Source organism: Rhincodon typus, chromosome 8 (genome assembly GCF_021869965.1).
Source record: "Rhincodon typus isolate 14 chromosome 8, sRhiTyp1.1, whole genome shotgun sequence".
Classification (NCBI taxonomy): Eukaryota; Metazoa; Chordata; class Chondrichthyes; order Orectolobiformes; family Rhincodontidae; genus Rhincodon; species Rhincodon typus.
In genome coordinates this window covers 53628127-53642146 of record NC_063339.1, presented here as the reverse complement: position 1 = coordinate 53642146, position 14020 = coordinate 53628127, and the positions used below count along the sequence as shown (strand labels likewise).

Sequence of the window (14020 nt, the reverse complement as noted above, 5' to 3'; positions counted from 1 at the left end):
CCAAAAGAAAAATATTACATTCAACTTGACGAACACAGATGTCACAATAAAAATAAAAATGAAAGGGAATATTTAATGACGCTGTATATAAAGCATACAGAACATCAGCTGGAATAGATGACAGTGTTTCACTCTCCATCTGACTCGTCTTAGGTGAAATCATGTAAAAATAGAAGAATAGGTACTCCTTTGCCAAGAATCTCATCAAGCTGTCATAAATATTTACCTTGTTGAAAAATGAAAAATCTAAAAGACATAATTCTTTTAGAAGTAATAAAATTGTTTTATGTGCAAACAAAGCTGCTTGTTTTGCTTGGCTATTTCTGCATTTTTAAACAAATAGTCAATGAATTATCAGTGGTCATGACATTGTGTAAATCAATATATATCGCTTCTGCACAGCCATTAGTACAAAATGCTTCCATTTGTTGTCAGTAATTTCCATTACAACATATTACTTTCAAGCATATTTTTCAGAAATGCACTTAAAAAACCATATATGTAGAACTTTGTATACTGGAAAATGCAATGAAATTATTGTGTAATTAATTTGAATAACAGATGTAGTGCAACAGGTTTGATAGTTGTATGAATCTTTATGTTATTCAGCAAGTGGTCAAAATAGATTCAACTGAACATCCAGATCAAGGAGATTTTTCTTTGACAAACAGACGTTCCTTATCCCATTCCAGTCTGAAACAGTAAGGGGTCTGCTATTTGCATACACTTGCATGATTGTTTATTTATGAGATTTTTAAAGTCACAAAAATAAAAACTGCAGATAAACGATGTTTTTCATTGTGTCTCAGTACGTGACATTAATAAATCAAATCAATTTTTTTAAAAAACGAAGGGCATATTTTTAAGGTGAGAGGGAAAAGATTTAAAAGGGATTTGACGGGCAACTTTTTCACACAGACAGCGGTTTGTATGTGGAATGAACTGTCAGGTACAGTTACAACATTTAACAGACATTTGGACAGGTACAGGAATAGGAAAGGTTTAGAGAAATATGGGCCAAATGCAGGCAAATGGGACTAGTTTTGTTTAGGAAGCTTGGTTGGCATGGATGAGTTGGACCAAAAGTTCTGTTTCCCTGCTGCATGACTCTATGACTCTAAACAGACCACCACGTATCCTCTTTTCTTATAACAATAAAACTATGTACCATGCATCTGGCAAAGCATGCAGAATAGCAAGAGTCCAGATTTTTTTCTCCATTGTGTGTTGAGTTTGATCATCTCAGCAGATACATTTTCAGTAGCATTTCCTTAAGTGGGAGTGAATCAGCAAAGATTCCTGCTCTCATTTTCCATCCAGTGATACCTACTGAAACCCAATTTGTGTGAATGTTGCCTCTCCCTAATGGTTAAGAAAAAGTGCCAACATTCATAATTAAGAAAGGTGCCAGGAGTGCTCCCTTTTACTGAATCATAACCAAGTAAGGAGGTAAGAGATTTAGGAAAAGAGTTGGAAAGGAATGGTAAGAAAATATTCTACATCAAGCCATGTTCTTGAGAGTCTTCATCTCACCTCTGTGGAATTTTGGAGATTTAACTCATTCTGATTTGGGTTACTTTATGTAAGAGATTTGCAGCAATAAAACATGCTTATACAGATCATTTCAATTTATGTGATCTAAGCGAATTGATACCAGCAGACTTGTTTCTTGCATTTTCTTTCCTTCATTGAATTAATGAATATTGAAGTTGCTCTGTAAATTTTCTTGCGTAAAGACAGACTGAATGGATATTGAAGAGACTAAAAGTATATTGGACAAAAATAAACAACAATTTGAATTATCTGTCTGATCTCATTGAAAGGAGAGATTTTGTAGGTTTGCTTTTCCAGTAATTTCTCCAAATTCTCTCTTAGCCTTAAGGAAAAAAAGGAAGTGTGGGAATTTTCAGAAAATCTGGCAGCATCTGTGGAGAGAGACTAAAAAGATGTCTTCAAGACTGAAAAGTAGTGGAAATGTGATGGGTTTTATGATGTTGATAAAGGGAAAGGTGCAGGTGGAGTCAGGGAAGGTCAGGGAAAGGTTATAGGGCAGAGCAGATTAAACAAAGATGTCATGGAAAAAAAGGCAAAGGCAGTGGCTATGGTTGTAGTGAAAAAAGCACTGGCACAGAGTAAAGGTTAATGACAAAATAAAGGACTGCTCTGACGATACGGAATGCGATTTAGCAAAAAAAACGTCAAAAGGGAAGTTGAGGTGATTTCGGGTTGTTGAGTGAGTACTCAATGGTGACTACAGAAGGCTATAGAGGTTATGAACTCTGACTTACCTAGCCACACCTCATGTAGTAGCACCCTTTGAGTCAATCAGTTTACGTGATATTGCATTTGGTAACACTTTTAAAAAATTCACTGGGGATGTGGACATTGATGGCTGGATCAGCATTTATTGCCCATTCCTACTTGCCCTTGAGAAGGTGGTGATGAGCTGCCTTTTTGATTCACTGCAGCCCATTTAATGCAAGTAGAACCACAGTGCTGTTGTTGGGGAGATTCCAGAATGTTGTCTCAACCCCACCTGAAAAAAACGACGATATATTTCCAATTCAGGACGGTGAATGACTGGAAGCGGAATGTTCCACGTTACAAAACACTTCACAGAGTCTTGCTTCCTGGAATCTTGATTTGAAAGTACAATCTAGGGTCACATTGTTAGCATATCTTTTATATTTCCTGCTATTTGTGATTAGTTCAAATCGTCACCGTAAAGAAATGGAGTTCATTCTCTCTCAGGAAGAAAAAGAACGTTTGCCAAAAGATTGTGCAGTAGCAGCAAGTGTGTAAAATGTTCAGAATCCAATATCTCAGGTTAGCTTATGTTCATGTTTTTTTTTTCTAACGTTTAACATTAGTCTCTTACGAATGTGCTGCGTGTTTGAATTGGTTTCTATCTGATTTCAGTGTTGATCCACTTCCCAGCGTTCAGTGTGACCGAGTGAGAATGTTTCGAAGCGTCCAGACAGCAATCAGCTGGTTCCGTGTTATAACAGGGCGATGCGATGGCTGCTGGTGTGAACGGACTCGGTGGAAGGAACCCTTTTTGCGCTAGCTTTACTTAGACCGATACTCCCAAATTTGGACGACCGCTCGCAGCATTCTTAGCAAGACAAATGTCTCATTTGGGCCTGAAAATTATGTAGATTAACAACCTGAAGGCCTTTTGTAACTCATCAATGATGCTCTGCTTCATTGTTTGCTAGTTCGATTCATTGGCAGATGACAAAATATAACCTCACTCAAGTTTACGGAGAAGTAATCTGAAAATAATCTAACGAAAATGTTCCGACAATTAAATATGATAGCTAATTATCAACTACAGATGTCAGCACTTATTACAGCTAAAAATTAATGCCTTGTCCAATAAATAGCAAACTGCTCTGTGTGTGATGAAAGGTCTTTAGGAGATGAAACATCCTTCTGCCTTAGTCTTTGGACGAGTTAAGTGAGAAACATGAATTTATTTTGAAACCAACAGGAACGATTTAATAAAGTGCTCGCGGGATTAAGGTCTTCTGATCTCAGCAAATAACTTGTCATTTTACACCTTGTGTACAGAGATAAAACGATCCTGAAAGAGTGGCAAGTAAATCCCAGACTTATCATCTGTCACCTGGTCAAGAAACGGTCGTGAACCTTTACCCTGATAACGACCAGGGAAGGATAGTGGCGGCTGAATGTGTTCTTTAATCAGTCACTTCTAAAACACTCATTTCGAAAACATTCTCCCAATGATTGGTTTAACATTGCTCAGGATTTTTCAGTCTTTTCATACCGCCATTTTAAATATATATTATATATATATCTTTCACGGGACGAGGGCTCTTTGGCTAGGCCAGCATTTGTTGCCCATCCCTAATTGCCCAGAGGGCAGTTGAGAGTCAACCACATCGCTGTAGGTCTGGAGTCACACATGCAGGCCAGACCAGGTAAGGACGGCCGTGTCCTTCCCCAAAGGTCCTTCAACCACCCCCCACACCACACCACCAAAACCACCCCGGCAACATTCGATAATTATGTCATGGTCATCATTAGATTCTTAATTCCAGATGTTTATTGAATTCAACAACCATCATCTGCCATGATGGGATTCGAATCACGGTCCCCAAAACTTTAGCTAGATCTCGGGCTTAATAGTCCAACGATAATACCACTGGTGTTCACCAATTGGTGATTCAAATATTCAAATAAAATCAGACAATTTACACGCTGCAAAAAATCGGAAAACAGTTCATTAATACATTTATCGATTGATTGTTAATTAATAGATGAATTAATATGCAATAATAACCGTGTGTCGGACACCGAGCAGCTGCCCGTGTAGTTGGACATTGCACTGCGGCTGGATTTGCTTCTTCACGAACGAGCAGTCTCAGCGATAAACCTATAGAGTCTTGCACTTACATAACCTCCTTCACATGGAGATAACTCACTCAGAGAAGAATGATCCAATTAATTTTGCAACATTGTTAACAAAACCCATCCTGTGCATATTGCTCTTCAGATGCTAATGAGACCTTTCTGAAACCAGCAGCGTCCCCGGAGTCGCTCAATCCAGATGGATGGCTTCTCGTCGAATAGTCGCTGACTCCTTGCTTTCTATTTATTGCCAACGCTGCTCCTTAATTACTGGAAACTATTCTTGTAGGTAATCTGTAGCACGTGTGAATGTATGAACCGGTTTAGTTCCAGGCAGTTAACGAGCTTCCAACCCACACTGCGGTGGGTTTGGGGCATGGGATAGTGTGCTGCAGGAAGGAACAGGATTTATCAGATATGGGGTTCTCACCATGGAGCGTATAGTTTCTATTTAGGACATGTACAGTCCCCATGTACATAACTCAAACAGAACATAAACTGTCACAAACCTTTATTTCAAAGATTTGATAATAAAAAATCTTTACACGTTGAAATAATTATAAAGATGACAAATATTTTAGACGCAGCGAAAGTCAGTGTAATCTGTAAGGCACACAAATCTGAGCTCTCTGAAAATGGTTTAGGACTAATCTAATCAATGAACAGGAGTCAATGTTCTCTTCACAAAATCTTCAAGCGGAAATTAAGTTATATTTACTACTGAATGCACGATGTTAGAGCTCGGTTTTTTTGAGAAGTGGGGGGAGGATGAGATATGGGACACTTTCTGGAGAACTAAAGTGAAGAAAACAGCCCGGCGTTCCGCCTGCTCGCACTGGTTAATACACACCAAATGTGGGAGGTTGTATGATAAGCACCCACTCCTCAGCATTTTACTTAAACAACGACACGATGGATGACGATGGTGAAAGCAACGCCTTTATACAATATCTGTGAACAGTCACACAGAGGAAGGGCGCAACCATAAAATTGTGGATACTGATGTAACAAACTGGCAAAACTTGCTGCAGTATCGTTCTCATTCTGCAAACGATACATTGAATTATCTTGCCGAGGCCAGAGCTGTGATGACTACTTCACGGTTTGAAGTCCATACTCAATTGTACCAGAGTGAATGTTTGCTCCTGGCACGGCTGGCAAGGGTATACAGATCAATGTAGGAATTAATTCGTTGACCGGCATGGATTGATACACATTAAGGGTGCCCCTTTGGCAGACCGAACGTGTAGTCATGACAATAGCATATGCATTCGAGATAGTTTCCCTTTCGCGATATTACTTTATTCCAAACCGTTTAATATTTTGATGAAGATGACTCGAGCTTCTCGGTAAAATGTGATCATATTGTTCGTATTGCTTTCTTTTCCGGAGAAAATCGAATAAAAAGCAAATCTCCTCGCGTCTGCCAAAAGATTTGTGATTCTGACCAAACTTCCAACATCACATTGCCGTCACGTTAAGAAGGAAACCTCACGGTCTTGTCGCTATTCAACGATTTGCAGCAAGGCCTGGAAAAGGTGCAAGAAAACAGGTTCACTCTGGGAGCTTGCCTCCAATTGCATTTCAACCTTCCGAACAATTCAGATGAAAAGACAGGGCACGCTACTAGACTGAAATCATTTCAACACACTGGGTCAATCACATCACAGAAAGAGGTGAGACATAAAAACAAAGTGAAAATACAGACAATGTAGTTTTCATTTGACTATTTACACATTGTCACCCTGGTGTTGAGGAGATTTTAAGTGTTGCCAGCTGCAAGTCCACAGCTTCTCTTTCATGCCGTATTTGGGAGCCAGCTCACAGGCGGAGCAGTAAACTTCTTGCACAACACAGAGAAAAGGGGAGTCCAGGACTTCATTTTTTTTTCGGGTTAACATCCCAGACCCAAATGTCGTCCCGTTGCTACGCGCTACATAAAGCCACTGCACAAGCTGAAGTTTCGATTATTGATGACTTGGAGAGAGGGCTGTTGCTGGCTGCGGAGTCCTAAAGAGGGTAACCCGAGGTACGTGATCTTGAATGCAAACTATTCTTCCATTCTGCATTTTTACGACCTATCACCACGAAAGAAGGACGAAGAATGCGTTTATTTACACCATTCCTCAAAGACGTCACACGGCAGAGTAAATTCTACCACAGGCTAATTACATCTGCCTCTTTCAGGCCGATTCGTCTCTTTCAGGCTAGGAATGTCGCTCAGCCTAATACCTTATTAAACAGACATTTGTTTAGATTTCTAAATGAACAACACAGAAAGGTCCATCGCCCTTTGTAGTCAATCAGCAAACATGTGGAGTTCAGATTGCAGCTCACATAACCGTGTAATTTAATGAATTGTCTGCGATCACAACGAAATATCCCAGAAATAATTTGTGTTTTGGAATGCTACCATTACTGATCACAATTAGATGCGTGTTTGCCGGTCCAAAGGTTTGCTAACGGTGCTATCGCTAGACAGGCTGCCAGATCAACTATCTCTTCTTCGGTTTACTGATTAGCGGGAGGATTGCACTCGGCAGAACCCAGTCTGATGGAAAGGAGTCTAAACGAAGTGTTTATTAAATGATCCCCAGTGTTGACATTTCGGTGGGGTGTTGTGAGTTATGAGACTTGGTCGTTTTAACGGGCAGGTTTGATTTTCTCAACCGGCGGGTTGAAGCTGAAAGCTCAAACAAATCACACCAGGGCGCCGTTTACCTTTAACTATTTACAATTATCGTCTATCTGAAAACAAAATGCTGTAGATATTGCTACGGTTAACTTCAAATTGCGGGCAAAAAAGTCAGGTTTTAACAAAGGTACTTTGGTTGTGTTGCGAAGTATAGGATGACAGAAATAGTGGAAAGGAAAACATAATGGTTAGTTCTGAGAGTCCTTCGGATTTTCTCGCTCAGTTTAATTGGTCGGAAAAAAAGTCCCTAGTTTCGTTTTTGGTGCCGGATTAATTTATCGGTTTCTCATCTATTGCTATAGTTTGTCTTTCCTTTTGTTTCCGAGTTAAACCAATTAGTCTATTTACAAATTCAATAGGGACTATTTTCAATGGCTCAAGTCTGGCCCCGCTGAGTGGAAGTCAGTGGAATTGTGAGCAGTGCCAGTAGTTAAGGCAGGTGTGGAATAGGAACAGAGTATCCTAACGCTTAGGTGTGAGTTGATTATTCAAATATAGAAAGATCTGGGCAAATCGGGAAAGGAGGCAGGATCTGTGGGCAGTTAAATCACTACGCATGTCCCCAGCGCCACTCAAAGTGTTCGCGTCCCACCACTTCCTCACTCTCGCAGTCTCCATTCTATCTTTCTCACTGTACTTCAGCCAGACTACATCCGCGCTGGGATTGTATTTTTAGGGCAAGCTTTGATGCTCGTTTATTGTACTGTGCCTCCATGATGTTAGGTGCGGTGAAGATGGAAGGACACGAAGCTTCCGACTGGAGCAGCTACTACGGGGAACCGCAGGAGGTAAGTCAAAGTAACAGTTGCACCTTATTTTGAGGTGGGCACTTGCGGCATCAACCAACAGATCACATAAAGAGCGCGGATTATAGTGCGATTTAATATTAAGTCATCTTTAGAGGCATTTTGCCGAGGGACTCTTTCTTAAAATCGGACAATGTTCTGTCGAAGTATATCCAACGGGTGTTACATGTCTCAAAATGACGGGATACCAAACCTTCATAAGTAGTTAATAAAAAGAACTGCTTGGTGTTGTGTGTTTGTGTATTCGATACAGGAGCTAATGAGTCACAAAGTTACTGACCACGGGGTGGCATCAGAGAGAGAGAGAGAGAGGGAGTGAGTGAGAGCCACTCTCAATCCCGCTCCAGTGTTTATGAGGCCGGCCAGAGATCAGACAGGGCATCTTAACAAGTCATCAACAATAACCAGTAGCACTATTGTATCTTACTGCAGGGAAGAAGCTGTTCCAATTTTACATTTTATTTTAGGAGGCGTGGCTTTCTCACCTCAGTTCAGTGTAATGAGTCCGAAGGTGTTTTCCACCACCCCCTCTCTCTCCCAGCGTGTTGTAAAAGTTAACTTTCCCGTCAACATCGCTGGTGACCCAAGTGTAGAGCGTTCTGAATAAAGCAAAATAAAACTCGTCACCCTGCCCCGTCAAACTAACACCTTTCTTTCTTTCTAATGTGAAGGCCTATTCGACGGTGCCAGTGAACAGTATGAACCCGGGACTGGGCAGCATGAACAGCTACATGAGCATGAACAGCATGGGCTCCGGCGGCAACATGACCTCGGGCTCCTTCAACATGTCCTACGGGAACCCAGGGATGGGCACGGGGCTAAGCCCGGGCATGGCCGCGATGCCAGGCGGCGGGGCGGGCGGTATGGGCGGCGGGGTGACGGCCATGAGCCCGAACCTGAGCAGCCAGCAGGCGTCCATGAGCGCGCTGAGCCCGTACTCGAGCCTGAGCCCGGCCCTGAGCCCCATGGCCTACAGCCAGAGTAACCTGAGCCGGCCCAGGGACAGCAAGAGCTTCCGGCGCAGTTACCCGCACGCCAAGCCGCCGTACTCTTACATCTCGCTGATCACCATGGCGATCCAGCAGGCCCCCAGCAAGATGCTGACCCTCAGTGAGATTTACCAGTGGATCATGGACCTGTTCCCGTATTACCGCCAGAACCAGCAGCGCTGGCAGAACTCCATCCGCCACTCGCTCTCCTTCAATGACTGCTTCATCAAGGTGGCCCGCTCCCCGGACAAACCGGGCAAAGGCTCCTACTGGACCCTGCACCCGGACTCGGGAAACATGTTCGAGAACGGCTGCTACCTGCGACGCCAGAAGCGCTTCAAGTGCGAGAAGAAGTCGGCGCTGCGGGCGGACGGAGCGCGCAAAGAAGCCGCGCCTCAGGGCAGCCCGGCAGCCGCTGGCAGCCGCCCCGGGCCGCTCGCCCAGGCCGAAGGCACGCCGGCCCTCAGCGACTCGAGCAGCTCGTCCAGCCCAGACACCGAGCTCGGCAAGCCGCAGGCTCCGCTGGCCAGCTCGGGCCCGGCGCTGGCTGGAGGCCCGGCCTTGGGCAACGCGCTCAGCCTGAGCCCGGGGCCGCCGCCCCTCGGCCACGTGTCGGCCGCCGACTCGCAGCAAGTACACCACCTGAAGGGAGAGCCGCATTACTCCTTCAACCACCCGTTCTCCATTAACAACCTCATGTCATCCGAGCAGCAGCATCACAAGATGGACTTGAAGGCTTACGAACAGGCCATGCATTACTCCAGCTACGGGAGCAGCGGGCTGGCCCTCAGCTCCATGGGCAAGGGCAGCATGGAGCCCTCGGTCCTGGCCAGCGAAGCCTCCTACTACCAAGGTGTGTATTCCAGACCTGTTCTCAACACCTCTTAGTTTTACACGCAAAATAAAGGAGCTTAAACCGTCAGATCATCATTGACACTTTGCCCCCTTTCGGGATTGCTATTTCAGCACCGTTGTGTGCAAAGACTGTTACTTTACAAGATTTAACATGTATCAAAAACTGCAAGTGCAAAGTAGCAGCAGAGTTTGACGACGAATCACGACTGTACATTTCGCGGAGAATATCTCGCAAACAACTGCAGAATGTATTTAATTTTTTTTTAGAACCGTGTTGTATAATTCTAGAATTCGTTATGTGATCCTGTACCTCTTTCTCCGCGTCCACTTACTATTCCCAGAGGCTGCCCGCAAGTTGTGACAAACCCAAGACTTGTCTCGACCACTTAAAAAAATGAGCGGGAGAGAGATGAGCGTTAGGGTAAGCATGGGGGTTGAATAAAATGAGCTGCTTGGAGAAAATGACTCTGTGTTAATTCTATGAAACTGCTCTATTAAAAAATCTCTACAGGACGCTGTGCAGTTTTAGTGAAAAAAAGACGAAAGCCGTTTCCCGTTTCATGTGTTCATGTCGATTCATTGGCAATTTTTTTTCAAAGCGGGTTGATTGTAAAAATGAACCAAATGTTACCTGCATCAGGAACCAGGAAAAGTTACTATATTTTTCGTTCCGCGATGCCTTTTAACTCTTATTTCCATCCAGTGTTAATGCACTTTCCCCCCCGTTTTTAGATGTCTAGAAATGTTGGTGTTAGCATATAGCCAGGCGGGCTCTTGCGGCTTTTCTCATTGTGCCTAATTTATTGCATGATCTACTCTAGGTCCTTTCTAGTTTTAAGTTGTTGAAAAATAATGATACAAATTACAAATGGAATTTAAGGAGTTGTTAATTTTGTATTTGTAATTCTATGAAAATGAATAAAATTATTTTGATTTGATGAGAAAAATAAAAAGGTTAATTCGCACCTACTTTGTGGTTTTGTTGTTAATCACATCACTCGCCAATAAACAGTTAAAAATATTCCCTTCAGTATTACAGTAAAACTAAGTAATTTCTATTGATGAAATCAGAAATCTGGCACTTAAAACATTTTTAAGAAAATGTCAGTGCCAAATCAATGATTATAACTATCGCGGAATGCTTAGACAATATTTAGAGAAAAAAAAGTCGAGTTTTAGTTTACTCATCACTGGCTACTATATAAAATAACCCCTGCTTTTGTTGCGTACAAATATCGTTTCCAACATTAAAAAGTGATCAGGTTCACAGCGAATGTTTTCGACTAACTCCAGCAGGTAATTCCCAAAACCGAGAACAAATGTGGTAGCGCCCGAAGGAACTGTATTTGGATTTTCCTACAATCTTATCTTGATAAAATAGAATAATTTCATTACTATGTCTCCGATGATTAATTTACAATTAATGCCTGAATTTTATTTTTGAAACAAAACATTATAATTTGCCATTTTTTAAACAAAATAACCAAAGGACAATAATTCCAGCGCGTCGTCTTTCGTTTTCAATGAAACGTACATGTGCTTTGAGCGTCTAAATATCAAAGTGCACCAGAAAACCAAGTCGTTCGGAAGATTTTGAGAAAGACCATCTGCCAGTTTAGGATTTGTATTTTCAAACAGGAACCTGGTTCAGGCGCTATTCCTGAAGACGAAAAGGCCGAGACTGATTTCATTTCGCAAGATAAACGCATTACTGCGAAACAGTTCTAAAATTACAGTTAAGATGGTCAGTTATTGAAATGATCAGTGGGTTTATTGCATTTTCATATATATGTATATTTATATATATGTGATTTCATTGGCCCTTGTTTCAGAAACGGTCGCCTCTGATCCCAATATGTTTTTCACTACCGAACGGCGTGTATTATCCCCGATTATTTGTAAAGTCTGTGCTGAACAGCTACAATTGCAGTGTTTTCCTTTGTCACGCTGAGAATAAGTCCGGAGCATTGTCTATTACAAATGTTACAATGTGTGATAGAATTACATTTCTTTGTATCTGGGTACAAAAACATATTGTAATTTCGAACCACACAAGTGGATTTTAGATTTCTCTTTGATCACTGTTCACGGGCGGGACACACACACATTGTCAGAGTAACCGTGAAATTCTTTTAATTATCATGTAATTGTCCCCTGATGAGTGAAAAAAGTGTAGCGTGAAATTGAGAAGAGCGAATTCTCGGATTATCCTTGAGTGGACACGTTGGCTGCACCAACATTCCTAGGTCACAATTTATTTTCTGTAAACAACATCTTTCCAAGGAAGTGGAGGAAAATTACGGTACGTAGCTAATTACATTGAAAATTCATGCTGTGTTGCCTGATAAATCAGTTCGTGTACAACTGAGAAGCAATGGCCACATTGTTATTTGTTTGCATCCTCGCAGTTAAATTACTTTTTATAGAAAGACTGATTCTTATTGTTTAGTACACTGTAAGGAGTTAATATTCGATAGCGAGTGTTTGGATTTTTCTTAATAGGTAAAATTAACTCCAATAATCAAGTTGAATAGAGATTTTGGTGGTAAGTGTTGTGGTACTTTGATATGGGTCTCAGAATTCCATTGTATATCATTCAACTTTGGTGGGCCGTGTCTATGAGTTACAGATACCTTCATTAAATAACAGAGAATTTTCGCCTATCTGCCACCCGCTGTGCCTTACACTTCTAAATTTTACAAAATCCATTCCATGTGCTTTCGCAAAAGCATTTGTGAAACATGGCGTTGGGTCGGGATGTGCGTTTTTAGCTTTTCAACAGAAACTTTATTTTAGGGTTTGCAAATTCATTAGGATGTTAGAAGCCCATAGTTACTGTATTACATTCACTTCCGAATTCTAGCATTAATCTTGCCGGCCGCGTATGGCTGCTGTTCTATTCTAGATAATGGCTGGCAATGCTTGCTGGAAGTCTGGGATTATTGGATCTACAACATTGATTTAAGTTACGTTTTCTTCTTTTATACTAATTTAAGATTCGAGGATTAGAAGTAATTATTGTAAATATAGCATTTGCTTACCGTTGTGAACATAAAAATTGTCTTATTCACATTAACTTCTGATACTGTGAGAACATTCCGGCAAAATAAGTTGTTAAGAATTTTGTTGAACGTTCTTGGGTTGTTCTCAGTGCCAAAATACAAGAAGAGTCAAAACCTGATGGTTGGATGTAAAATCGAGGAGTACAGGCAGTGCTTGTTTCCTTTGGTGCTAAAGTCAATAGGAGATCCGACCGTTCAAAGTATGCAGAGCCCTTATAATCTCACTCCCCTCCCCCACTTTACCATCAGAACATCAGTAGCTTTCATTGCACCACCGCCAACAGAGCAATTCCCCTTTTACAGTAAACCTGGCAATTATATAAACGTGCTCTGAAAGGGGAAAGAATTGGGTACTGTTCGATTCTCAAACATGACACTGAAATGACGTGTAGTGGAGTGATGTTTGTTGATTTCATCAAACATTTATCTAACATTTTTTAATGTACATATACGTTAACCTAATGAGAAGAAGATGGATGTATTTCCACCTACAATCTAGGTGTCATCCTTAGCTTCCCAGTCAGCGCACTGTCCTAATGCAGTTTCAATTTTCAGTTCTTCACATATCGTAAATGGAATCGACAAGAAATGATACGTACGTCAAATCGAAAAGCGAAGAAAATTATAAAGGTTATTGAAATTATAGCACTTAATGTTAGGAGAAACTGCCTTGTGTAATTTTATTGTACTCAAACGGATTTTCCAAAAAAAAGAGTTGTGTGGCTGTTAATTGCATTGAGAACTTCGCTCTGTTTTCCAAGCTTCTTCCCTTGTTCCACTGGGTTTATTTTCTCTTTGTGTATTCTAATCTATTTTAATCTATCAATGTGGAGCCATGAGCTCTTCGAGTTAATAATTTTCTTTATAAGACTAGCCAGATTCAAAGGTTTGTATGGCGCCTATCTGAATATACTGGCGGCTACACGTGAACCTTACGCTGTTTTATGCAGTAAATATGGTGCGGCGCTGATAGAAAGGCAAGAGCTTCTAATTTATGCCAGATGTATTCCTATTACATTAATACTCACAGTTGGAAAAACAAGTACGATTAAATGTGCATTAAAGAACGGAATAATGCAAAGGAAGAAATGGGTTGGACCGCGTATTCTGTTTGATATCAGTTGTCAACTGACTTGTGTAATTTGTACTGAAACCAGTCGAATATAATTATAATGTTTGTTAATTTGTCTAAACACACTATCTTTTTCTAAGGAAGGTAGTTCTGGTTTTAACACGTAC

At 41.3% G+C, this 14020-nt stretch overlaps 1 protein-coding gene and 1 long non-coding RNA gene across 3 annotated transcripts; both read left to right on the top strand.

Annotated features, from left to right (window-relative positions):
- The first annotated feature begins 2573 nt into the window (after window positions 1-2573).
- On the top strand, window positions 2574-3405 carry LOC125483773. The gene is made up of 2 exons (XR_007262722.1): window positions 2574-2826; window positions 2920-3405. It is a non-coding gene; the product is annotated as an uncharacterized LOC125483773 (long non-coding RNA).
- A 2793-nt stretch (window positions 3406-6198) lies between these two features.
- foxa1 (forkhead box A1) lies at window positions 6199-10652 on the top strand. Of its 2 annotated transcripts, XM_048600558.1 has the most exons (3): window positions 6199-6403; window positions 7793-7857; window positions 8547-10652. In XM_048600558.1, exons 2-3 carry the CDS (start codon window positions 7804-7806, stop codon window positions 9750-9752), a joined length of 1260 nt encoding a protein of 419 aa, XP_048456515.1. In that variant the 5' UTR covers window positions 6199-6403; window positions 7793-7803; the 3' UTR covers window positions 9753-10652. The 2 variants fall into 2 exon arrangements, with proteins under 2 accessions (XP_048456515.1, XP_020377572.1); XM_020521983.2 differs by lacking the exon at window positions 6199-6403 and having other exon boundaries at window positions 7647-7857.
- The last annotated feature ends 3368 nt before the right edge of the window (window positions 10653-14020 follow it).

Excerpts from the sequence above, each read along its gene's own strand:
- foxa1 (XM_020521983.2), top strand. The coding sequence starts at position 7,783 with ATGATGTTAGGTGCGGTGAAGATGGAAGGACACGAAGCTTCCGACTGG. Across the intron at positions 7,858-8,546 it reads ACTACGGGGAACCGCAGGAG|GCCTATTCGACGGTGCCAGT; the intron begins GTAAGTCAAAGT and ends TCTAATGTGAAG.